Source organism: Emydura macquarii, unplaced genomic scaffold (assembly GCF_026122565.2).
Source record: "Emydura macquarii macquarii isolate MOO-44397 ecotype Brisbane River unplaced genomic scaffold, CSIRO-AGI_Emac_v2 contig_71, whole genome shotgun sequence".
In the NCBI taxonomy this organism is placed as follows: Eukaryota; Metazoa; Chordata; order Testudines; family Chelidae; genus Emydura; species Emydura macquarii.
In genome coordinates this window covers 828,985-854,601 of record NW_027130208.1, presented here as the reverse complement: position 1 = coordinate 854,601, position 25,617 = coordinate 828,985, and the positions used below count along the sequence as shown (strand labels likewise).

Below are 25,617 nucleotides of genomic sequence, written 5' to 3'. Positions count from 1 at the left end.
CTGCGTGCCCCACACCAAGCCAGGAGCGGGCAGGAAGCTCAGAAAGGGCCAGGTGGTGGGATAGGCCTCACAGGAGGGGAGGAGCAACCCCTGATTGGAGGGTGACGCTCCCCTGAACAGGTGTGGACGGGGCTGGTATAAAGCCAGGAAGCTGGTAGCAGAAAGGGCTGCAGTGAGGAGTCTGCAGCCTCCCTTGGCGCACTGGAGCGGGAGGGGAGCCAGGGAAAGTGCGGGAGCCAGGCTCGCAGGAAGGGTGCGCCCCAAGAGCCGGGCAGAGCAGAGAGCCTGCAGGAGGTGAGTGGGGAGCAGCGCAGGGAGAGCAGCCAGGCTGGGGACTGAGCCCCTTGGCTGGGCGTTAGCAGGTCCCTGAGCTGGAATCCAGAGTGGTGGGTGGGCCCGGTTCCTCTACCAGCTGCTGAGGGCGTGGCATTGCCTGGCCAACGGGTCCAGTGAGACTCCATAGCCGGGACGGGGAAACCCCCAGTGACCTGGCCGGAGGGCAGAGGAAGCTGCAGCTGCTGGAGGGAGAGAGGAGGCCAGCGGGAAGCCAGATGGTGGGGGGAGGCGTCAGACTGAGTGAGAGCCCGCTCCCCAGACAGCTCCCCCGGCCTGCTCAGCACTGGGCACCGGGAACCTGGCAGCTGCCTGGCTCTCACACCCCGCACAGCTCCAGCCGTGGCCGGGCAGGAAGGACTAAGCTAAGCAGAGCTGTGCACACGGGATTTGTACCGGTAGAACTACACTGGTTTCAAAGAAGAAATGACCCCACAGCTGCAGAGAGTCCGGAAGGGGCCTGGCACTGCCACTCCTGCCATGGCCCGGTTCAGGTGCCAGCGGAAGCAGCTTTTTCCAAATTCAGCACAAACCCAATAAAAATACTAGACCTGGCCCGGCCCGGCCCAGCCCAGCCCAGCCTGGGGCCAGTGTCTGTTCCACGTCTCTGCGACACCAGCACGGCATGGCATGTAGGATGCCACCAATCCGCAGGGGAGCTCCATGTGCCCATGTGGCGCTGGCGTCCGCGCTCCCACCAGCTGCAGAGCCCTGCGGCCCCGCCTCGCTCAGCCCGGTGCAGCTGCTCTGAAAAGGGAGGGTGAAACGGCGCCACGCAGTCCAGGTTTAGTGTCCCAAGGGCTCAGGTCATAGGTGAGATGTTCCTCTACCAAAGAGCCGAGGAACGGCCGTACGGGGTCAGCCCAATGGTGCAGCTAGCCCGTGTCCTGGCTGTGACGGGCCAGTGCCCGGTGCTGCCGAGGGAATGAACAGAACCGGGCCCATCCCCTTCCCCACCTCTGGCAAACAGCCCGGGGGCTTTGCTGCTGCCGAGCTGGTGCTAATCGCTCTCCTTTCCTGCCTCCAAATCATGGCCCGGCTGCTGGCCCGGCGCACAGAGGTGCTAGGCAGGCACTGGAGCACAAGGAATCCGGGACCCGAGTGGAAAGAAGTGAAGCAAGAGATGCTCGTTCGTCCCACGCCCGCCGTCCCTTGCTGGCCACTGTTATCCAGGGCTCCTTGCGACAGCCCCCGCGTGGGACAGAGAGGCCCCAGAGCACCATCCCTCGCCCCACAAACCCCAACACACACACGATCCCCAGCGCCGGCCTAGGCCCAGCGCTGAACAGTGCTGGAGGGAACCCTTCAGTGGGCCAGACCCCCCCCAGGGACCCTCCCTGCCTTCAGGATCGGCCACGTGGCCTCCCCGCCTCCTACACTGAGCCTCTGGGCTCCAGCCCCCTGCTTCGTCCCGGCCCTTAGCCTGCTTTCATCTGAGCCGCTAGCGCCGGCTGTTCGGTGCACGGCGGTTCGGCTTCACTACAGCCTGTCTAAGCACCTCGTGCTAAGGAGCGTGTTGCACTGAGCTGAGACAGTGAGCTGGGGTGCCGGCTTCCATGGGGCATGGCTCAGGGTTCGCTGTGGTGCCCAGGGGAGGGGACTGGGCACGCGGGTTACAAAGGGGTGTGTGTAAATTGCCAGTCTGCAGGAGGAAAGAGGGGGGCTCACGGAGCCTGGGGAGCATTTCCCTGGGGGGGGCACAGACAGGGCTCCCTCCCGCCGTGAGCAGCTGGGCACCATGTGAGAAGTGTCACGGCGGGGTGTTGCTTTTTGCGTGTGACTTTGGCTCCCTGAGACTCTCCCATTCTTTGGGGAACCTCCAAGCTGGTGCGTGACTGCACGAGAGGATTTCTCTCTGCTGCCGGGGGGGATGGTGGGGGTTGGAGCTACGTTCCCGGTTTGTTTGTGCGCTGGAGGCACCTCTGTGGTGTCGGGGGGCAGCGGGGGCGAGCTACGTAGGAGCCCCCTCTACGTCCCCTTCAGCTGCCCCGACGCCCGAGGGCGTGACGCTGAGGCAGTGACGAGGAGGCTGAGAAGGGTCTTCTTCGACAAGGCAAAGGCGGGTAAGCTGGGCAGTTGTTCACCAGGATGGGCCCCCCCAGAAGTGCTGCAGGAGGGGAAGGGGCCTGCAGGGTGGGGGGGCCGGGCGTGCGGCTATTCCTGATAAGGTGTGAAAGAAAATCGAGCCGTTTCTCAGTCCTAGGGCCTGCTGGATCTCCCCTGCAGGCCTGGAGAAGTGCCGAGAAAACCAGCAGACGTGCATGACAGGAAACACTCCTTAATGTAGGAGAAAAAGACATGGCACGATCCGGTAGTTGGACACTGTAGCTAGACAAATTCAGTCTGGAAATAAGGCACAATTTAAGTGAGGGTAATTAATCATCGGAACAGCTGTCCATGGGGAGAGGTGGATTCTCCATGGCCCCGAGGTCTGTCAGCGAAGCCTGGCTGTCTGTCTGCAGCTCAGACCGGAGCGGGGAGCTCAGGCTAGGTGCTCACAATGGCGAGCGTTCAAACCTATGACTCGTATGCAAAGTGCTTCCAGCTCCTCCGCTGGAAGGGGCTGGAGAGGGTGACGGGTTCTGCGTGTTGTCTCATCACCTCGTAGCTGTTCTGTGCAGCTGGGTGCCAGTGACTGGAATATCCTGGCCTGACACGGTGCCTGGTTGCTCCCCTTCAGTCTCGGGAGGGGTGACACAGGAGGTCGGGAACAGGCTGCTTTGTGATACCCTGAGTAAGTCACTCCTGCATCTGCTTCTGAAGTTGCCATGGAAACCATTGGTGTGCTAGAATGAGGCATCGCCAGGGAAGCTCCTAATTAGTAAGTAAGCAATACTCCAGCAGTCAAGAAGTTTCCTGGCGGTTGAGCAGGCCAGAGGTTCCCAGTATGCCTCTGACTCTGAAGACGGCTTTAAAGGGACACCACTGTTCTTGGAAAACCACAGCAGCGTCTGCAGGAGGTGGAGTGGGGCAGGGAGTCTGGGGATCCGAGGTCCATTTTGGTTTAAACGAGTCTGGAGGCTTCAATGTATTCTTAGCGGGTGTTTCACCACGTCTCTAAACCAAGACACAATCCAGAGTCCCTGCTTGGCACATGTGGAGAGTGGGGCCGGTCCAGGGCACTGGCTCAGGTGTGCGTGGGGCGGGGCTGGAACAGCAGGAGGGGCGACGGGCTAGAATTGCGGGGGACTGGAAGGGCAGTGGCAGAACTCTCCCACTTTCTCCAGGCACCATGCTAGGTCCAGCAACATTGTGAGTTCATTGCTTTCCTAAGTGCAAATTCACGTATAAATACTTACCTCCTCGCTGACACGTGGTCAGAAGTATCTGAGTGACCAGGCCCACAGCACAGGTTAGGACTAAGGTGATGTGACAAAGCCAGTGGGAAATTGCAGTTGTGAGAGAGGCTGGCTGATTTCTTTCTGAATTTCTGAACCATCAGCGGTGCAAAGCCTCCATTTCTATGGCAATCACAGCAAGTCACACTTTTACAATGCCCCTTTGTGCTGAATTCAGTTGGAGCGGTTCCTTCTCGGTGGGAATTAAGTAGGATTATAAAATATCTAGCGGCCCAAGAAGTGTACGCCTCCTCCCAACCCTCCCTCCGCATTGTGTGCTGGCCTCCCTGCATCTGCTGTGCACCTTGTGTTTACAGCTCTGAAAATCGCTGCAGTCAGCGGGCTCCAGCCACCAAAAGGCTTACGCCTTTTCAGAAGTCCCAGGGCTTGTCTTCACTCACCTCCGAGACTCGGCGGCGGGTGACCAGAGTTACGCAAGCTACGCAGAAAACTTGTGTAACTCCCGTGGACTGCTCTGCTTCTGTTCTGTGCGCCGTCTTCACTGCACTGCACCGACAGGACCCGCAGCGCTACGCCACTTGAGAAGGTGGTCTTAATATGTCAATTTCTGGATCGACGGAGCGGGTCTGCACTGGCTGCTCAGTCAATCAGAGAAGTCGGTCTGATGGCGGCGAATTTGCCGCCCTCAGTGAAGACATAGCCTTAGGGATTTAGGAGCTGAAGTCACATTGAACATCAATGGATTTAGGCTCTTAAGTCAGATGTTACTGAAAATTTTACACTAGCTGATCAGCTCCCCTTACGTGCAACAGAGAACTCAGAAGAGAGGTGTGAACTCCGACGGCGGGTCTGTCGCTGGTGAGATTGCACCATTTTGTACCTCACACAGCGTTTCCTGCTGGGTACTGAGATGCGAGTGCTACAGAGACCAAAGGGCCTTGCAGGGTGCCGGGCACGAGTTCGTAACGTTCCTAAGCACCGGTGTGGTTACAAGGCACCAACTGGCTTTGCTTTGGTGTTTTACTTCCGTTTTATTCTTCATCATTTCATTGACACAGTGCAAGCAATGCACCTGGGCTGTGCAGTGGGTGAGCAGGGCCAGATCTCTACCTGGCCCTGCCCTGAAGGGCTTATAGGCTAAAGGCACAAATGGGAATTGGATCAGGCCCAGGAAGTCAATGGGAGCCTTTCTTTGCCTTCAGTGGGAACTGAATCAAGGCCTGTGTACAATACAAGACAAACCCCCGTGGTTATAGTTGTTAAGGCTGGAATACTTCAGGGAATAACTGCAGTTTGTGAAGGGAAGGGGAAATGGAGCTTGGCAGACATGATTGGGAGGCTGTTCCAGACGTATGGAGTGCTGTCAACAAGTTCCTGATGTCTGCAGTGGGTGAACAAGACACCTCATCTGTTTTACTATATTCACCAAAGGCCTGGGAAATCTGACAAAGTGGTATTGTCCTTTTCGTAGCTCTCAAAGGAGACACAACTGTTGACTAAAGGTATAGCCAATTGTTTGACTACACTTGTGATTCATTCTTAAAAATGTTCGAGGCCAAATAACTGAACTTAGCCAAATCACAGACAGTAGTATTGTCCAAAGACAAAGCCGTAAACTACGAAAGGGAGACACACATACCCTCCTTCCAGGGAGCAGGTCTTACCTCGCAGAATGGTCACCTGACCCAGAAGGAGTGCTTTGGAAATAGGCATTTAGCCGAGCTAGATGTATAACAACCTTTTACAAGTTACAAACCTGTCTATACATCGCTAACATCCAACCCCCACCTTGTTACAGTGCAGCACTTTGTAACAAGTCCTTAGCTTCTTGTTTTGTTCTGTACTTTTCTTCTCTCTCTTTTGGACACTACATTCCCAGTAGGGATGAGCCGTGAATGTACTCCCTAGCGGTACTTGGGCATACCATTCATGGACCTTGGCATTGATAGTCTTCCTAGTTTCTAGGGCCAAAGCTGACTTCAGCTTTGCAAACTGTAGTGGGATACTTGACACGGGTAAACAGAATTATGGGGAGAGCATAATACACTCAGTTCACATACTTCCCACCACTTTATGTTACATTGTTACCATGTGCATAATAGACTTATACTGTTTTAGCAAACTAGCAATACATAATTAATACAGTTCTCCTTAAACTGGAATAGGCATTTGTATAGTGTGACCCGCGATGCTATGAAGATTGCTTTCTATGAAGAGGTGACTGGCTCTGTGGATATGGAGAAAGCGGTGGATGTGATATAAGTTGACTTTAGCAAAGCTTTTGATACCGTCTCCCGCAGTATTCTTATCAGCAAGTTAAAGAAGTATGGGTTGGATGAATGGACTATAAAATGGATAGAGAACTGGCTAGAGCATAGGGCTGAATGAGTAGTGATCAATGGCTCCATGTCTAGCTGGCAGCCGGTCACAAGCGGAGTGCCCCAGGGGTCGGTCCTGGGGCCGGTTTTGTTCAACATCTTCATTAATGATCTGGAGGATGGGGTAGATTGCACCCTCAGCAAGTTTGCGGATGACACTAAGCTGGGGGGAGTGGTAGATACCCTGCAAGGTAGGGATAGGATACAGAGTGAGCTAGACAAATGGGAGGATTGGGCCAAAAGAAATCTGATGAGGTTCAACAAGGACAAGTGCAGAGTCCTGCACTTAGGACGGAAGAATCCCATGCACAGCTACAGACTGGGGATCGACGGGCTAGGCAGCAGTTCTGCAGAAAAGGACCTGGGGGTTACAGTGGATAAGAAGCTGGATATGAGTCAGCAGTGTGCCCTAGTTGCCAAGAAGGCTAATAGCATATTGGGCTGCATTAGTAGGAGCATTGCCAGAAGATCACGGGAAGTGATTATTCCCCTCTATTGAGCATTGGTGAGACCGCATTTGGAGTATTGTGTCCAGTTTTGGGTCCCCCACTACAACAAGGATGTGGAGAAGTTGGAGAGAGTGCAGCGGAGGGCAACAAAAATGATTAGGGGGCTGGAGCACAAGACTTACGAGGAGAGGCTGAAGGAACTAGGCTTGTTTAGTCTGCAGAAGAGAAGAGTGAGGGGGGATTTGATAGTGGCCTTTAACTACCTGAAAGGGGGTTCCAGGGAGGATGGGGCTAGGCTGTTCTCAGTGGTGGCAGATGACAGAACAAGGAGCAACGGTCTCAAGTTGCATGGAGGGAGGTCTAGGTTGGACATTAGGAAAAAGTTTTTCCCTAGGAGGGTGGTGAAGCACTGGAATGGGTTACCTAGGGAGCTGGTGGAATCTCCATCTCTAGAGGTTTTTAAGCTGCAGCTTGACAAAGCCCTGGCTGGGATGATTTAGCTGAGGTTAGTCCTGCTTTGAGCAGGGGGTTGGACTAGATGACCTCCTGAGGTCCCTTCCAACTCTAATATTGTATGATTCTATGAAAGTTCTTTGGAAGAGAGTGCCAAATGACATTTGTGATTAGTACTCCTTGACTGATGCTAAATAGTTAATGTCACATACTCCCCTTGATGCATAGCAGGTCTCCCAGGGATGCCAATGAGAAGATCAAAGGTAGAATAAGGCCTTTATGTACTAACTAAAAGTTCCAGAGGAGTAGCCGTGTTAGTCTGTATACAGCAAAAACAAAAACGAGAGTCCTGTAACACTTTAAAGACTAACAAATTTAATTTCTGCAGGCATAAGCTTTCATGGGCTGCAACCCACTTGTCAGATGCATACTAGAAAAAGCTTCCTTTTGAGAATATGGATTAGTCAACTAGCAGCTGTAATGGGAAAGTTAAATTTTGAGAATGGTATTTACATTCCAAACTTGGATTCCTTTTGCACATTAAAATGTCCTACATGTGAGAAATTCAGAAAGCCTCTGCAGCCAGAGCTAAAGTAAATCATAGCAAAGATCAGATGGAAAAAACAGAACATTGTTACTGCATTATCTATCAGTTCAGTTACACATGGAGAATGTTTAAATTTGCTGCCTGTCAGACCTCCAGTTAGGTCACCCCTGGATCCATGCCATATATTCCCCCCTTGATCCATGTGTGCCCCATTGCAGACAATGGGAGCTACGTATGCAAAAAAAGAGATGTTCCTAAAAGACCTGAGTCACTGGAAAAAGAAGACTGCTTCAGCTGCTGCTTTCCACATTGTGATTGTGCTGTACATTACATGGCTCTGAGGTTTCTTTTTGAGACTGTGTGCTGGGGGGTCAGGGCTGGGAGGTATTCAGCATGAAAGATCCTGCAGAATGAGAGAAATTCTGTCTTTGACATAAGACTTTTATATTTGTTCTTTCCTCAATCTAAAATAAAATTCATCAAGACTGTTATCTGCTTGCTTTCTAAACGCCAGTAAATACCTGTACAGGCATGGAAGCCCCTTCTGCCCCTGGGAGGAGGCATGTGGTCATTGCACTCAGCTAGTCCCAGGCTAAGTGCCTGGCCCGTGTTCATTTCTGTTTCAAGAGCCCATAGCTTGTTTCCTGAAATGCAGCTGAAACTTGCAGCTCTGAGACAGTGCAGATGGGTACGTGGGACTCCCAGGGCACTGAGATCAGTGGGGGGAGTCCCTGTAGGTGTCTTGCCAGTCTGTGGGTGTATTGGGGTCTGGGGAATAGTGAGGTCAGTGGGGATCTGTAGGGGTATCAGGGAGGTTGGTAGAGGTCTTGGCGGTCTGTAGGGGTACTGGGGTTAGTGGGAGGATTAGTGAGGGGTCTCTAGGGGTATTTGGGTCTATTGCGGAATATTGGGGTCACTGGAGCGTCTGAGGGCGTTGGGATCTGTGGGGGAATATTGGTGTCAGTAGGGGATGTGGGGATCTCTGTGGGGGGTGCTGGGTCAGTGGGAGATGTGGGGGTGTCTGGGGGTGCTGGGGTGAGTGGGGATCTCTAGGGGTGCTTGGTCAGTGAGGGATGTGGGGGTCTCTGTGGGAGTGCTGGGGTCAGTGGGGGTACTGGGGGTCTCTGTGGGGGTGTCAGTAGGGGTCTCTGTGGGAGTGCTGGGGTCAGTGGGGGTGTCAGTAGGGGTCTCTGTGGGAGTGCTGGGGTCAGTGGGGGATATAGGGGTGTTGGGGGGGTCTCTGTGGGGGTGTTGGGTCAGTGAGGGATGTGGGGGTGTCAGTGGGGGTCTCTGTGGGAGTGCTGGGGTCAGTGGGGGTGCTGGGGGTCTCTGAGGGGGTGCTGGGTCAGTGGGGGATATAGGGGTGTTGGGGGGGTCTCTGTGGGGGTGTTGGGTCAGTGAGGGATGTGGGGGTGTCAGTGGGGGTCTCTGTGGGAGTGCTGGGGTCAATGGGGGTGCTGGGGGTCTCTGAGGGGGTGCTGGGTCAGTGGGGGATGGGGGGAGCACGGGGCCGCGCAGGGGCCGTGGTCCCTGTGGGGGCGGGGCGGGGGCTCGCGCCCTGCGGCTGGCGCGGCGGTTGGTGGTTGGCGGTTGGCGCCTCGCGCTGAGGGGGCCGAGCTGCGCGCGCCGACACCCGACAGCGACCGCCCCTGAGGTGAGGAGGCGGCGGAGGCGACGGGCAGGGAGTCCCGGCGGCCTCCCGTCGCGGGCTGTGGCTGCCGCTGCCCGGGGGACGCTGCCCCCCACTCCCAGCCCAGGTCGAAGGGGGAGCCCGCTGGCTGCAGTCCGGGGGGAGCGTTCTCGGGGGCTCGCCGTGACCCCGTCCCCGCCAGTGAGAATGGCCCCGCCGCCGCACACGCAGGCGCTGACCCGCAGCGGGGCACTCGTGGGTGAAGGCCAGACAGCGTCTCTGGGGCTACGGCAGCCTAGCATCGCCCTCTGCCGCCCTGCCGGACAGAGCTGCCGTCTCCCAGGCAGGCAGGCAGGCGGTGGCTGCAGGTGTCCCTGCGCTGGGGCTGAGCACAGTGGCGCTGCGGGGCGGGGGCAGTCACTGCTCTCCTTGCTTTGCTGTTCACAACCCACAGGTTTCCAGCACGCCCAGCACCGCGGTATTTAGGCAGAATGGATCCAGCTCCCCAGTGTATTGCACATGGACCAGGGCTAAGGGCTGTACAAACACAACAAAAACGGGCCCTTGCCCCAAGGAGCGTACCACCAAAGTACTCCTCCCTCTAAGCTCGTTTTGCTGGCCCAAACCTCCCTTACAAGGAGAGTCCCTTTCTTTCTAGCCTGAGAGTGCTTGAAATCCAAATGCACGTAAGCACCAGAGTTTCGGTACTTTAGCTATTACAGGGATAGGCATTACTGGACAACCTGAAATAGATAGTCAGACATGGGGGAGCACATAAATCACGAATTACACTTTTTTTAGCCTTACAGACAAGCAATTTCTTGGACCCTGCTCAGAACACTTCCTCCACTCAGCACAAAGACCACTAACATTCTAGGGAGCATTAGCTAAGAATACTGTTCCCTCCTCATTTAAAATGCAAAGAGACAGAAACAGTAAAAGTGATCAAAACCCACAGAAAGCTGCAATTTTAAAAAATGGTTAGCTGTGTCAAAAAGTTCTATGGTAACACTGACCATCAATCAACTGCCTTCCTTGTTAGTCTATGTATGGCTGTGACATTGCTTCCATTTATAACAGTTTTTGACTTACAAAATGAGATCATAAGAACAGCCGTAGTGGGTCAGACCAGTGGTCCATCTAGCCCAGTATTGTCTTTTGACAGTGGCCAATGCCAAAGGCTTCAGACAGGTAATCATCAAGTGATCCATCCTGTCACCCGTTTCTGGAAAACAGAGGCAAGGGACACTTCAGAGCATGGTTTTGCAATTCCATTATTCATTTGATTATAAAATAGTAAAAACTACCAGGATGAAAGGGTTGCCTGCCTGGCAGAATCTCTTTAGGGCAAAGGCTTTAGCAGTCCATGTGCTTTTGGAACTTTTTCAAATATCTCATTATTTTGAAGTAAATAACCATTTTATTATATTATCAGTGCTACTTTAATGCTCTTAACTGAAGCATGACAAGACAAGGTATCACACTGCTCTAGTGGAGAGCAGAATCTGTGTCAAACAGGTTGTTAGGCATTGTAGAATTTAACAATATAAATGTAATTAGAAATTAACATTTTGTTTGGCAATACTTTCTCTTTCTGCTAGTGTTTAATATACCCCTTAATCTGCTTTACTATACACATCGTCAGCTGGTTTTCTGGTTCCTTGGATTCCTGGTTGGGCACTTAGTGATCACACTATAATATAGGGGTCTAAGAGTGATATTTGAGGCCCTTTCTATATAAAGGGGTTAAAATAATTCCTGTTGTAAGTATACTACAGTTACTGGCTTTGGATATAGGGACAAATTTGGCACTATACACTGTAAACTGTTTTAGAGAAAGTACACCATTTGAAGTGTTTTATATACACTCACATTACTTGTACACTGTGTGAAAGCTGTATGTTTGAAGCCTTTGTGGGATAAGGTTTGATTTTTAGCTTAAACAAGCTGGATCAAGGAATTGCAGGGCTGGAGTAGATCCTGGTGAAGGGCGTTGGGGGAAAAATCCAACAGGGGAAAGGATTGTTGTGATATAAAGTGTGTGTGTGAGTTAGAGAAAATGTAGGGTCCAGGTGATCCCATGCAGCACCTATATGGGCTGTGTTATGCAGAAGGTCAGACTAGATGATCATAATGGTCATTTATTGCCTTAAAATCTATGAATATGTTTCCAGAATGCAATATTGGCAGTCCCAAGCATTCAGAAATCGTGAGCTAGGTCCTTACATTAAAAAAAAAAAAAATCAGTCATGAGATTGACTTAAAAATCATGAGATTTAAATAATATATCTTGAGCTCTTTTCATTGCCTTCTGTTTTTGAACCTTACAGAGTGCACTTAGGTCAAGTTTCAAGATTTCCTTTGCAACCATGAGGACTAGAAACTTTTTTTTTGGGGGGGGTTAAAGTCTCATACACTTAATTGACTCCAGGAGCTGAGGCTTTAAGAAAAACACAAAATATTGTCAAATCTCATGATTTTATTGTTGGTTTCACAACACTGAATCAAACAAGGAGGTAAACAGAGAATTTGGAGAATGGGGACGTCATTCTGTGTCCCATTACTTGGAATAAAGAAATCCATTAGAGGATCAAATTTTGTAGTTGTTATGACAGTTGAACTAGCAGAGATAATATTGGCATTATACTGGTTACAGTATTTGCTATCTACCTCATAAGAACGGTCATACTGGGTCAGACCAATGGTCAACCTAGTCAAGTATCCTATCTTCCGACAGAGGCCTCCATTGTCATCTTGTCCAATTCACTATCAGGACTACTGGAATTAAAACTGAGAATTCAGATAGCAGAAAAGATATCATTAATGAAATATTGTTCCTAACAACAGAATTGGCACAGATGGAAGTAAACATTGAAATAGCATAGATCTCAGTGCATGTCAGGATAGCCGGAAACAAAATGGCAGACAAAGTGGAAAGAAATGCTGTAAAAAAAAATGAAAAAATGGACATTGAGATCCTTCTAATTAAATAGGAGTTTAAAAACCTAATTAAAATGAACTACGAGCAGAGTGGCAAGAAATACAGACAAAAGAAACAAAGGAGAAGAAATTTCATGAAGTATGCCCTGGAATTGAAAATGCTGACATATTTCAAGAACGTGATGGAAAGAGTGAAGTAGCTCTACTCAAAATACTTACCGGATACTGTCTCTTAAACAGTAACTTGGCCTTAATTAATAAACACAAAGATGGGCTGTGTGAGACACACAAGGTCAAAGAAACAGTTGGTCACCTCCTCTGGGAATATAAAGAGTAACTGATGGAGGATTTTGTATGACAAACTTGTGCACCTAAAAGTGACAATGTTTACACTAAAATATCTAGAAAGAGCATCAGAAAAATCGGGGACCATTGAGAAAGCAATATTAATTAAAAAAAAATAATACCAAGCAAAGAGACTAATTATATATCATGAAATCCAGCACCTGGCAGTTATAGACTCAGCATTTGAGTCTGCTATGCCACAAAATACAAGAAGAAGAAGAAAGGGGCAGGCTACAGGGAGAAATTCTATAGTTATTCTCTGGGAAGAGAGAGTAGAAAGACCAGGAGGGTAAACAAGCAGAACCAGAGAAGAGAAGGTGGGAAGTGCCTTCTCTGGGAAGAAGCTGGAAAAGAAGGCACAAAGGGAAAAACACCAGATAGTCTTCACCAGGGACTAGCTGGAAGCCTGACCGAGATGGAGGGCCATCATGAACTGCAGCCTGTTAGAAACCCTGAGTAAGGGGAGAAGTGGGGGATTAATAGGAGCAGCAAAAGGGGCACATTTGTGCTGAGGTGATTGCCTGCTGAGCCCAGCTGGGCTTAAGGTTTGATTTGTGTATCTATATTTTGTTGGACTTTGATAAGCATTTTGCAGCCGTGGAAGTGGCTGGTCTCTGTAAATTGGTCTGGCTGGAGGGCCATGACACTCCTATGGCTGAAGTAGACCAAAAGAAGGTAGGGAAAACTGAGGGAAAAGTGGCTACAGTGCCACAGCCAGGAGTAGAGGTGTTGTGGTAGTAACTTTGCCATGATATTCTTACAGGATTTTAGAATGGTTCTTTGTACATTTTCTGATTAAGGTATTGTGCTTTCTAGAGACACTGTTAGGCAATATTCTCCTCTTTCCTGTTGGAAGTAGGTGGTAAAAGAGAGATGTAAACTAGAGAATGCCAGTTTGAATGATTCTGCTTTAACTGACCTTGCAAATTAATCACCTATGCTCCAGGATTTTGACATACACACTTTGCAGCATTGTAATGAGGCATGATCCAGTAAAGAGATATAATTTTGCACTAAATACACTTTTGCAACTAACATAGTAAATACATGAATGCTTCAGAAGTGAATCTTTTTCAGTCCATGTAATCTAAAGGCACAAAGCCAATTTTAAATTGTTTAGCTGAAAACCTAGCTTTATTATTCTCATAAATTCCAGGAGAGAGTGTCAATGTCTTGAGTAAAACTGAGTAAATAATGTGTAGCAGTAATTTATTCAATGACTCTATCCTTTTGTTTTATTTTGTGAATTGTCTGCAACCAGCTCTTCAAATGTATTCATTATTCAAAATTATTCTCTGTATATTCTGTGGATAAATATGATCCATAGACTGTAAGCAGTTTTTTTTCCAGATGATCCATATTTGAGATGTTGATTAGTTTTGATTGGACAGAGAATCAGGTGTCCATTAGAGAGCTGACTGAAATTTTTATTTCAAAACATTTTTCAGTGGAAAATGGCTTTCTGACCATGAACATTTTAGTGATAAAATTTGTTTTGTTTTTTTACATTTGATTTTGTCAAAAAAGTAATAAACATGGGTTGCTGAAAAACAAAATAGTTTGGGGCTTTCAATTAAAATTTAACAATATAGAAGAAGACAAAATATTTTGCTTTTGTGAAACTTTAATGGGGGAAAAAAGTCATTTCCCAATATGTGCTAGTGTCCAATGCAGAACTCATGTGATTGTTCTGCAAATGTTCTTTTAATAAATTCATAGATTTTTATGGCCAGAAATGGCCAGTATGATCATATAGTCTGATCTCCTATATGAACAGGCCTTTGGATTTTATTCAGCAATTTTTAAAATATTTTCAAAAACCGTGAATTTTCTGAGAATATTAGCGAGCATTCTGTTCCAGTCAGTGACTCATTCACTAGAATGTTCACAAAAAGTGAATGCAAAAGGGGAGATTACACAGTTGAAACAAACTCAGTTCTTTTTACAGAAAAATGTAAAGATCTCTACTGTGTGATGTAAATACAGTACATAAAGTGGGATTCTTACATCAGATTCTGGTCTCACTGATACTAGTCTATTTCCATTGACATTAATGGAGTTAATCCTGGTTCTCACAGAAGGGAGATCAGATTGATTTACAAAGCTCTCAGTAGAATAGAGCCACACTATCACAAATACTGCCTTGCTGACAGTAAGCAACACAAACTTGGTCATCAAGCACACCACATTTAGCAGAGTCAGATAACAGACTCAAAGGAATAATAAGCAACATTTCCCAGGTGAACAGAAGATCCAAAATGCCCCAAAATAACAGCGCATAACTAAACCAAGGGCAAGACGAAAAACTAATATTGTGCTCAGAATTAATGGTTTATAATAACACTCAGTAGTATGGAGAACTGAGTGGTCTCTGGGCAGTTCTTTGTACCTTCTTAATTCTCTACAGTGCGTTGATACTGCCGTAATAGAAATGGTGATGTTATGTTATGGTCCAAATGGCAGCAGAGGAAGATTATTTTATCTGTGGTGTTTTGAATACAGTGGAGGGAACTGAGGGAACAGGCAGGCAGGTCAGAGGAGAAGGTTGCATTAATCAAGGCAGGAGCTGAACAAAGCATTGACAAGCATTTTAGTAATGGGGATTGAAAGATAGATAGATATAGATAGATAGATTTTAAAATGTTGCAGAGAAAGAATTAACAGGATTTGGTGACATCATAGATGTGAGTTAGAAGGAGAGCAGGGAGTTGACTGATACTTAGATTGCAAGCCTGGGTAATAGTGAGGATGGTAGTATTACCTACAGAGGTGGAGATTTTGAGAAGGGAAGTTGAAAATAAATTAATATAAGATAAGTATCAATAATAAAAATGATAGTTCATATTGGGCTTGGGATAGGTTGGAAAACAGGGTTGCTTCAGTTTCATTTATATAGGTGACAAACTTGGATGCTTAGCACAATGTGCTTGTTATCTGCACCAAACTCAGTACTGTATGTGAATAATGTGGTGCCTTTTGACATACAGGATTCATCTGCAGAGAGATTTGGCTAGAAATATTCCCACGGCCAGTAATCTTCCAAGAAAACGTGAGGGCTTCTTAGTTTACAGACTTCATGTGCAGAGCGCTCCATGTTTAACAAAACACAAATAAACAGAGGCTTCCAAAACCCCAGCTGAAGCTACGGCTCTAAAACCAGAATTTTGTTTCGAATAGTTCTTTAACATATCTAACAAATTAGTTGGGTTTGAAAGTTTTACAGCAGGTGAATATAAACTTTACTGCAGGGAATGCTTATGTTTACCTACAGCAATTGGTCTCTTCTTACTGTGATGCTTTAGTGCCAGTTTGACAGATATAGCTGTTAAAATTTGTCCCCTCTGGATGCATCAGATATTTGCATATTAGGGGGAAAAAAGCTAATTGATGACAATCCTAATGTATTTTCCTTCATTTTTAACAGATAAGAATAAAAAATGAATTTTAATGTCTGGAATATCAAAGAGATGTCCAGTACTCTCACAGCCACCAGGTAAGTGATTTTTGTTATTGTTATTCTGTTTATAATGTTCAAGTAATCAGGATAGCCTACTGGCTGTATTTAGTTAAAAGATTGAGTAGCTGGTCACATTAATTTGCAGTAAAAGTCAGTTAAACAACCCTTTGCAGAACTAAGTCAAATAAACTGGAAACATTATGTCTGCTGACAGCCTAATGTTCCTGGCATGTATATTCCAGAGGTCACTAGCAGGTCTCCAGTTAAGAAGTTGGTATGACTACTATTTGGTGTGATGCATCAGTACAACTTGGACTTTAGCTGCTCAATTTGAAGATCTCTATGAAAAATAAAATCTAAAATAGCTGCACTTAACAGCAGCAGTGATCTGATACTGTATTTTAATTTTACTTGAGAAAATTTAAAATGCACATAAGATAATGTTTTATTGCTAGATAAAATTATATTGGAGGCTGTATGTGTTCTCTGTGATTTCCCATGCTATTTATATTTCAGAACATATTAAGTATAAAGACCTCTGTAATTAAAAAAGACTAAGAAAAAGTCTATGTATAAAGGACGTTAATCTGAGTGATGTGCTATAGGTTTCATGCCGCCAGTACGAAAATATCCTTGGAATTTTTAAAATTTATACATAACAATTTCTTAATGCAAAAAGTGTTGTAGCCAACATAGGGAAACTCTGTATTATATCTTGACAGATAAAGAGGAATTGATCACAGAACTAAAACCTAGTGGTTGCTTTGATGCAAATGATCATGACTTGATACATTTATTGTATACAGAGTAAAGCCAAAACAAGTAAAACATATACTTAGTGCTCTTGAAGAGCCAGTTTTTACAAAGCTGAAAACAGTTATGAGCCAGATCAGTTGGGAGAGAGAACTTGAACAGAAGAATGTAAATGATAATTGGGAACCATTAAAGAATATTTTAGTAGATACCAAAAAATCCACAGTCAAGAAAGCCTATGCTGATCTTTAAAAAAAACCCAACCTGGCTTAGAGGGAAAATTAAACCATCTTTATGTATATAAAAAGAAATGGAAGAAAGGAAAAATTGTTAGAAATTGGAAGCTCTGAATTGTGTCCTTTTGTTTCTCTTCTCTATTTCTCACAAGTTAAAAATCAGCGGTCAGCAAAGTTAAGGACAATAATAGCTTAAATATATTCAGAAAAAAATGAATCCTAATGATGTTTCATCTATTACTAGATGGAATTGGTAGAATTGTCAATAATGCAGAAAGATAGAAGTTTTCAATAGTAAACCTCCATTCTGTATTTGAGAAAAAGCCAGAGGATGTAGTCATATGACATGATGGCGATGGTGTACTTTCCATTCCACTATTATTTCAGGAGGATATTAAACAGCATCTACTACAGTTAGACATTTTTAAATCAGCAGGTCCAGATAACTTGCATTTGAGAGTTTTGAAAGAGCTGGCTGAGGGTCTCTCTTGACTGTTAATGTTGATTTTCAATAAGTCTGGGAACACTGGGAAAGTTACAGGTGACTGGAAGAAAGCTAATGTTATGCCAGTATTTATAAAAGGGTAAATGGGATGACCTGGGTAATTATAGGCCTGTCATTTTGCCCAGGAACAGTGTCAGGCTAAAGAAATGACTACTTTTCTTTTAGCCTTAGTCATGTAATCCTTCATTCCAGTCTGTCTTGAAGCAGTTCCTCAGAAACTCTGCAGCTAATCAAATCCTTTTGTATAACATCCATCCATCTAGATTTGGGTTTTCCAGCACTTCTCTTGCCTTCCATTTCTAAGTGTAACGCCCTGTTTCCTTCATATTCTTCCAATCTCCTTTTCACATGCCCAAACCCTCTAATCTTGGATCCTCTCAGCTGTTCTTTAATTGATGCCATCTTAACACTTCCCCTAATTTGTTTGTTCCCAACATAGTCTATCCTTATAACTACAAGCATCATTCTTAACATTTGCATTTCCATTTCAGTCAAGATCTGCTCCTGTCTCTTTCTTGGTGTCCAGTATTCAGAGCCATACACAAGTGCAGGCCTAATTATCTTGTAGATCTCACTTTTCAATTTGATAGGAGAATACCTACTGCAGATCACACCACTCACTTCTCTCCATTTAGTCCTTGCTTTTCCTGTTCTGCTTTGTTTATATTTTAGTCATTGAGTTCACCATTATCCTGCACTATCAAACCTGAACTTCTGTAGCTTTGGTAGCGCCTGGCCATCCAGACTTAGTCTCCTTGTTTTCCTGCAAGGTATAATTGAATCTACAGGTTTTTTTCTGAATATTTTCATACCATTTCTTTGAAGTACACACCCTTCATCTCTCTAAAATTTAATCTTCTTTCACTTCCACTTTGCTATCCCAAACGAGCACTACGTCATCTGCAAAAAGCATGCACCAGAGTGACACTCTCTGGATGTTTTCTGTAAGTGCATTGAGCACCAATGTGAACAAAAAGGAGCTTAGTGCTGACCCTTGACGGATCCATATTCTTATTAGAAACTTCAGTTTCTCTGCATGGCCTTCTAACTGTGGTAACAACATCCTTGAATATGTCCTGGACAAATCTGACATAGTCTTCAGTGATCCCTTTCATTCTCATACACCATCAGGTGACTACTCTCAGAACGTGGTGTGACAGGGTCAGGCCAGATGGCTATCGGAGAATGTTAGAAGGCAGATATATCAGTCCCAGGCTAAGCAGGTCCCTTTTCCCTGGGTAGCTGAACAGGTTAATTAGGGCACCTGGGGCCAATCAAGGACCTGCCAGAACCTGTTAAAAGCCTCCCCTCCAGTCAGATAGGTGTGGACGATAGGAGCTGTGGGTGAGCTGCTGAGAGTTAGGCGGTGCAGATGCTGGCAAGGACCAGGAGAGAACCCTGTAGGTACAGAGACTGGGGAGAAAACCCAGCCCTAAACAGGGCTGATGATCTTTTCCAAGCCCAGAGGCCTGAGAGAACGGACCCTACCAGAGGGGAGAGAGACTGAACTGGGGTGTTTGGCTTGGTGCTGCCATGTCCAGAGGGGATATCAGAGACTAAGAGGCTCCCCAGGCAAGGAGGCCGGGAGAGGCACTGAGCAAGCAGGGTATGGACAGTAAGACAAAGGGCTTGGGGAAGTAACCTAGAGAAGCTTGTAACTTTTCTGGAAGCCAGCAGCATGAGGCTGCTACTTGTAGGGTCCCTGGCTGGGGCCTGGAGTAGAGGATGGGATTGGTCTCCCCATCACCCCCTCCAGCCATCTGCCAGGGCGGCCAGAGCTCCAGCGAAGAGGCGAGGACCTAACAAGCCCAGAAACAGGACTGAAGGACAGAGGAGGACAGCCATTTTTGGGAGACAGAATTACCCTCACCAACCGCTAGAGGTGGAAATTCTGAGGGACAAAGGAATACCCCAGCCCACTGCTAGAGGGAAGCTCTGGACCCACTGAGGTGGAGGGAGAAGTTCTGTCATAAGCCTCCTCAGTTTTGATGAATACTATGTGCAGGATTTTCCTCTCTTCTTTATATTTGTGTACAAGCTATCTGAATGCAGAGATTGCATCCATTATTGACTTGTCTGGCATAAATACAGACTGATTATTACTGACCTTTACTTCTCTTCTCAGTAACTTTCTTTCAGATCTTCATCACATGGCTCATGAGTTTAATGCCACGGTAATTACCACAATCTTTTTTTATGTCTCTTTTTTTCTTAAATACTGATAATAATGTATTCTTTCTCCAGGTATCAGACATCTTCTCAGTCCTTATGATGAAATTAAACAGTTGTGTCAGTATGTTCATGCCTACTTGCCCCATGCACTTCTATACTTTTGCTGGTATGCCATCAAGGCCAAGAGTTTTCTTATTTTTCATGTTGCTCAATGCTTCTGCAGCTTCTAGAACTGGTGCCACCAGAGCCTGGTTTGATTTTATCATACTGCATGGATCTCTTGGATTCTCTTAATGCATATGTTTTTCAAAGTCATTTCTCATCTTTCCTTAATCTGGTTCTCATTGATTAACATATTTCTATTTTCATCTTTAATGATTTTAGTGAGATCAATGTCTTTAGTTCTCTTATCATAGGTCTTTTCCAGTCTATATGTTTCTTTCTTATCCTCCTTCATTTCAAGATAGGCATATAAGCCTTCCATGGCTTTAGCCTTAGTGGATACCACTTCTTTCTTCACTATCTTTTTGGCTTTTTTTTATTGTCCTGAAAATCCTGCTTTTGGAGTGTTGACTGCCAAAGTTTAAAACATTTTCTTTTCCTTCACAGCCTCGCATAGTTTCTCATTCCACTACCAGATCTCACTGGGAGAAAAGGCAGGCTCTTTGCGCATTCTTGAATTTTGCTTGCAATATGAATCCATCATTGATTTGTATTTTCTCTTAACCCATCTAAAGAGTTTTTCTCCAGCATTTCTGTTGTAAACTCCTTGCTAACTTCATTAAGCTTCTGCCATTTGGTTTTCTGTACTGCTTTGGACCGTTTTCTTCCTATGTACAATATGTATCCATAATCAAGAACTAGCATTCTGTGTTGAGCTGCAAAGCTTTCCACTGGGATGACCTTTCAGTTTTTTATGTTCTTCAGCTCAGCTTGGTTTATCAGGAGGTAATCTATCTGCTCACTTTTGCTACCACTCTTCTAGGTAATCGGATGTTTTTCTTCATAGTGAAAAATGTATTAACAGCTACCAAATCATATGTCTGGATGTACTGTAAGATAATTTCTCCTTCCTTGTTCCTTTGTCCATATCCATGGCTATCCTGGTACCTTTTGAAACTTTTACCATCTCTCCTCATGTGACTGTCACAGGTTGGCTCCAATTCTTTCATTCTTTCTTCCTTTCATTCTTTCTTCCTTTAAAGAGGCTCCATTTCTCACCAGAAATCCTCATTTTCTTGTTCATCACATCCCACTTGGGATTCTTATGCACATATGACATTTTAAGGCACTATTTTCACCAAAATTATCCTGTCACTTATCTTATCCATAACCACTACACATTCCCACATCACTTTGTGTAAAACTTTACCAACTCCATTTCTCTTATTCGATGTACCATAGTATAGTAGCATATAGCCTTTCCTATATTTCTTGCGTTTGGTCTTTTCCATTTGGATTCCTGAATGCAGGCAATCTCTATTTTCCTTTTCATCAACGTCTAAACCAGCTATTCACATTCTCAAAAAAATGTGCAAGAGTCTATATTCTTATTTTCGGGACTCTTTTCTTTGACCGCATCTGTGCAGAAAGATGCAGTAGCACTCAGATGAGGATGCTATACTTTGTTTCTGAGGAATGCCCTAGTTTTCATATAGTGTGCATAAAGAACTAATTTTATGGGTTTCTTTGGCAAAGTTTTATGGCCAGCTTCCAACAATCCCCCTTTTTCAACTGGGCTTAGCACTGGCTACAATGGAGTTTTGGCTCTGGTTGCGTCTGATCTAACTATGAAACATTTAATATTGTCTGAAATAGTCCACTTGTTCCCCATCTTTGCCTGCAGGAAAATCTACAGGCATGAGAAAAGGAGAAGGAAATCTCAACGTTCTCCTGGTCTGTCCCTCCCCATGCAAGCAGGAACCACCTTCAAATCCTGTAAATCCCACAAAGAACAAGAGGCCAATGCCATCTGTGTAGAAGCCCTGTCCCTTCATACTATGCTTGTGTGAACCGCTGCCTTAGCAGCTCCCTTATGCTCCCTGGCAAGTTGCTTCTGTTGAAGCCTCATTGCCAGTGTTTCCCTAGCCAGTGGTTGCATCAAGGTTCTCCTTAAAAAGGTATCCCCAGTGCAAGACCAAAGAAAAGGAGGTGTGGAAAATTCTATCTGTCTAGGTACTTATGTGGCACCCTTATAGAACCAGTGTCCACAGCTTGAGACTGAATGAAGTTTCCTGGAGAATCCTGTTATGCTGAGGGTTGGGTAAAATCTCCTTGAAGCTGGTGGGTATAACACCCATCCTTCATTCAGGATAAATGTTTGTAAGCTTTTGGCAGGAAAGGAGACAGTGGCTCTCAAATTGTGGTTTGTTAGGCCCCTGACTGATAGTCATTAGGATGTGTTTAATAATCAACAGTGTAGGACTGGGTGGTTGGTAGGGCAGGTGGCATCATGAGAGTGTCTGTTTTCTGAAGTTGTCTGCAGAATGAAAATGTTGGACAGCCATACAGTAAAATGTTATTTTTATTCATGCTAATCTCTATGTATGGCATCATTACCATACTAATGCCTCCCATTCTTTTAATCTATTTATTCTTGCAACACCCCTTATGAAGTAGAGAATTACTGTTATTTTTATTTTCAGGTATTTTCAAGGCTAAATGACTTACCCAAGGTTACAAAGGAAGTCTGTGGCAGGGCAGGAAATTGAACTTCGGTCTCCCAAGTCCCATGCAAATGCCCTAACCACAGGACCATCCTTTCTGTAACATAAAGTTTGAAGGTTAACTGACTTACAGTGTTATCTAAAATGGTTTGCTATTTCATTACTTAGTCATGAGTTTTGCTTGAGGTTCATTCCCTTTCTGCTCTGCATTCTTTCAGGACTAATAAATCATCCAGTCGGAGCAGTGCTCCTAGTGATTACTCCAGCCTCAGTGATTCTCAGTTCCTCTTTGGTTCCCAGTTCTGTCCAGACAACTCACAATCAGCACCAGTGCCCCTGGAGTTCAGTGCACAGTCAAGACAACAAAAAAGCTCCCAGCAGAACTCTCAGGATGTGAGTTTTACTCTTGGAATTTCTCAGCTAGCATTATGCTACCTGTGGGGAAGTATTAACCATTCAAAATTAATTCAAAAGACTGTAAGCTCTTCAGGGTAGGGCTCATATCATCCTAAGTGTTTGTACATGTGCATTCCACTCTTGGTGTGAACATGCACAATTGCCGGAAATATTTCCCTTAGTGGTACCTGTCGGGGTAGCTTGAGTGCCCTCTGCTGCTGCGTGCTGGTGGCTCCGGTATAAAGGGCTCAGCTCACCCCGAACTCCCTCGGTTCCTCCTTATCACTCATGATGGTCTCTGAAACTGCTCATCTTGTTTTGCAAGTGCTCTCAGTAGATTGTATACTCTTATACTTTATTATAAATAGTTTAGTAAGAACATAAGAATGGCCATATGGGTCAGACCAATGGTCTATTTAGCCCACTATCCTGTCTTCTGACAGTGGCCAATGCCAGATACGTCAAAGTGAATGAACAGAACAGGGCAATTATCAAGTAATCCATCCTCCGTTGTCCAATCACAGCATCTGGCATCTGGAAGATGTTGGGACTGTTATTACCGTTATCAATGTTTCAGTATAGTTAGTTAGGTTTTATCCCATCTGTGGGTTTCAGTTGATTCCCAGTGCCGAGGGATGTCTTGGTCACAGGGCTTCAAACCCTGAATTTCCTGCAATAAGGCTACGTCCATAAGTGACCCACACTCAAGGTGCTTAAAGTGCCTTGGAGAAGCTCATAGAGAGAAGCGTTGCCAAATTTGCAGGAACTTTCTTTGAGCCTCACACGAACAGGGCCGGATTTCTAATTAGGCACAGTAGGCACATGCCTAGGGGCACTGTTGTTGTAGGGGCATCTAAACAGTGGCAGATTGCCACATGGGCCAATGGGGCCCATGCCCTGTGGTCCCGGCCAATTTAGTGGCCCCACATGAGCACTGGAACTCTGGCCCTGCTCCTCCTCTCTCTTGGGATTCTGCCACCCTGCTCTTCCTCTTCCCTCTGAGGCCCTGCCACCTGGCCAAGCTGGAAGCCAGAGTCCAGGGGTGAGCATATTCTGCCCACCCAGCGCTGGCCAAGCCGGTTGCCCCAGCTCCTCTTCTCCCCCCCCCCCCCCATCTGACCACACAGAAAACATTAAGATCAGCTGTAGGCAGGGGCGCACTGAAGATGCTGTGCCTAGGGGCACATAAGGTGTAAATCTGGCCCTGTACATAAAAAAAAGATCATGAAGCCAAGCAAAGGTTTCAGCTCGTGGAGGTGGCCTTGAGACCTCCATCTGAGCCTGGCTGGTGAGACTCAGCACCAAGTGCCATGGCATTAGTAAGGAGTGCGTCTCCTACAGTGCCTGGGTCCCAACACCATTCACCACCCAAATTGTCTAAGGAGAGGCATAAGAAGCAGACTGTTGAGAGGGGAAGATCCCTGGCATTGAAGTCTGATAGGCATGGGGTAAAGAGTGGAATGCAATCTAGGTCTAAGCACTCTTCTACTTTGGTACCACAGAAGCTGACACCTTTGACTCCAGAACCTAGGCAGATGCTATCGAGTCCAGAGCAAAGGAGCACCTTCCAGATCTGTGGCACTGCACCATACTGACACTATCTCAGTACTGACCACGCTGGAAGCATTTGGGGCTGCCTGAAATCTCCTTACCCTGTTGGTGCTGGTATCACTGGCAGTTCAAGAGTCAACAATATCAGTGCCGCTAGACGTGGGAGAACCAGTAGGGTCATTGCAGCACCAGGTACTGTGCCAACCCCATGTACCTCTGATGGCTTGCCCTTCAGTACTGTCAAAAGGGAAACCTGTGATGCTCGCTACTTTCTGGGCCTCTCCACCTCAGCACTCGTCACTTGTACCATCTGGAACTGCACCTCTGTGGTCAGCAAAACGAGTCGTCTTCCTCCAAGTTGGAGTTTGGGTCCTTCATCTCCCATCATCAGGACCACTCTCACTACTCCTCCTTAAGACACTACTACCTTACCACAGACCCCTTTGCAGGAGTACCATCCAGTAGTTGGCCAGGAAGTCACTGAGGGAATATGCCTGTCCAATAGACTTTCTGGAATCTGTGGAGCCTGCCCCACTTAGACATCCAGGGGGTGCTAAGCAGGCATCTGATGGGATATCCTAGGATGCCATACCAGTTTCCAGGATGCTAGACCCCATTTTTCCTGTTTGCAAACTGCCTTTCCCATTTCCTCAGTGCTTGGTCCAGTATCACTAGGGACCATTGGGTATTGGGCACTGTGGAAGTAGAATACACCCTCGAGTTTATTTCTGCCCCTCCTTCTCATCTTCCCTCTTCACAAAGAGCTTCTGGTCCAGAATGTTCAATCTGTCTTTATCAGAATCCTAGAAGGAGGTTCCACAGAATTTAAGAGGGAAGGATTTCTACTCCTGTTATTTCATAACCCTGAAAACAAAGGGAGGTCTCAGACCTATGTTAGACCTGCATTAGCTCAATAACTATCTCAGGAAAATAAAGTTGCATAGTCACACTGCCATCCATCATTCCCTTACAGGATTCTGGAGACTCGTACACTGCCCTCAAATTAAGAGACACCTGCTTTTATGTGTCAATATACCAAGGGCACAGAAAGTTTCTCAGGTTCATAGTGAAGCACTCGCATTACCAGTTCAGCCTTTCTGCAGCTCCCTGAGTATTCACAAAATGTACGGCTGTGTTAGCAGTATTCCTGATGAGACTAGGAGTGCAGGTCTACCTTTACCTGGATGACTGGCTAGTCAAGGGCTGATCCAAAGCTCAGGTTATATACTGCATTCAACTCATCTGGTCAGCCTTCAAAGCCGTAGGCCTACTGATCAGTACAGACAAGTCTACACTTTGCCCTGTACAGAGGATAGAGTTTATAGGAGCTGCGTTTCTTCCAGCGTTTAGATTTCTATCTATTCAATCTCTCATGACAGGAATCAAGATTCATCCAATCACAACAGCTTGAAGCTGTATGAGGCTCCTGGTGTACATGGCCCTGTGCACACATATATTACAACACAAGAGGTGCACTTCAGGCCCCTCGATATGTGGCTGGGCTCAG

At 46.2% G+C, this 25,617-nt stretch overlaps 1 protein-coding gene across 1 annotated transcript in view; it reads left to right on the top strand.

The window, feature by feature from the left end:
* Positions 1–9,142: 9,142 nt before the first annotated feature.
* IHO1 (interactor of HORMAD1 1) overlaps positions 9,143–25,617 on the top strand; it is a 28,790-nt gene continuing 12,315 nt past the window's right edge. Inside the window, exons 1-3 of the mRNA XM_067540011.1 lie at positions 9,143–9,216; positions 15,799–15,867; positions 22,382–22,556. Of these exons, the coding sequence (XP_067396112.1) occupies positions 15,812–15,867; positions 22,382–22,556 (231 nt within the window). The 5' untranslated portion in view covers positions 9,143–9,216; positions 15,799–15,811. The remainder of the gene's footprint in view (positions 9,217–15,798; positions 15,868–22,381; positions 22,557–25,617) is intronic.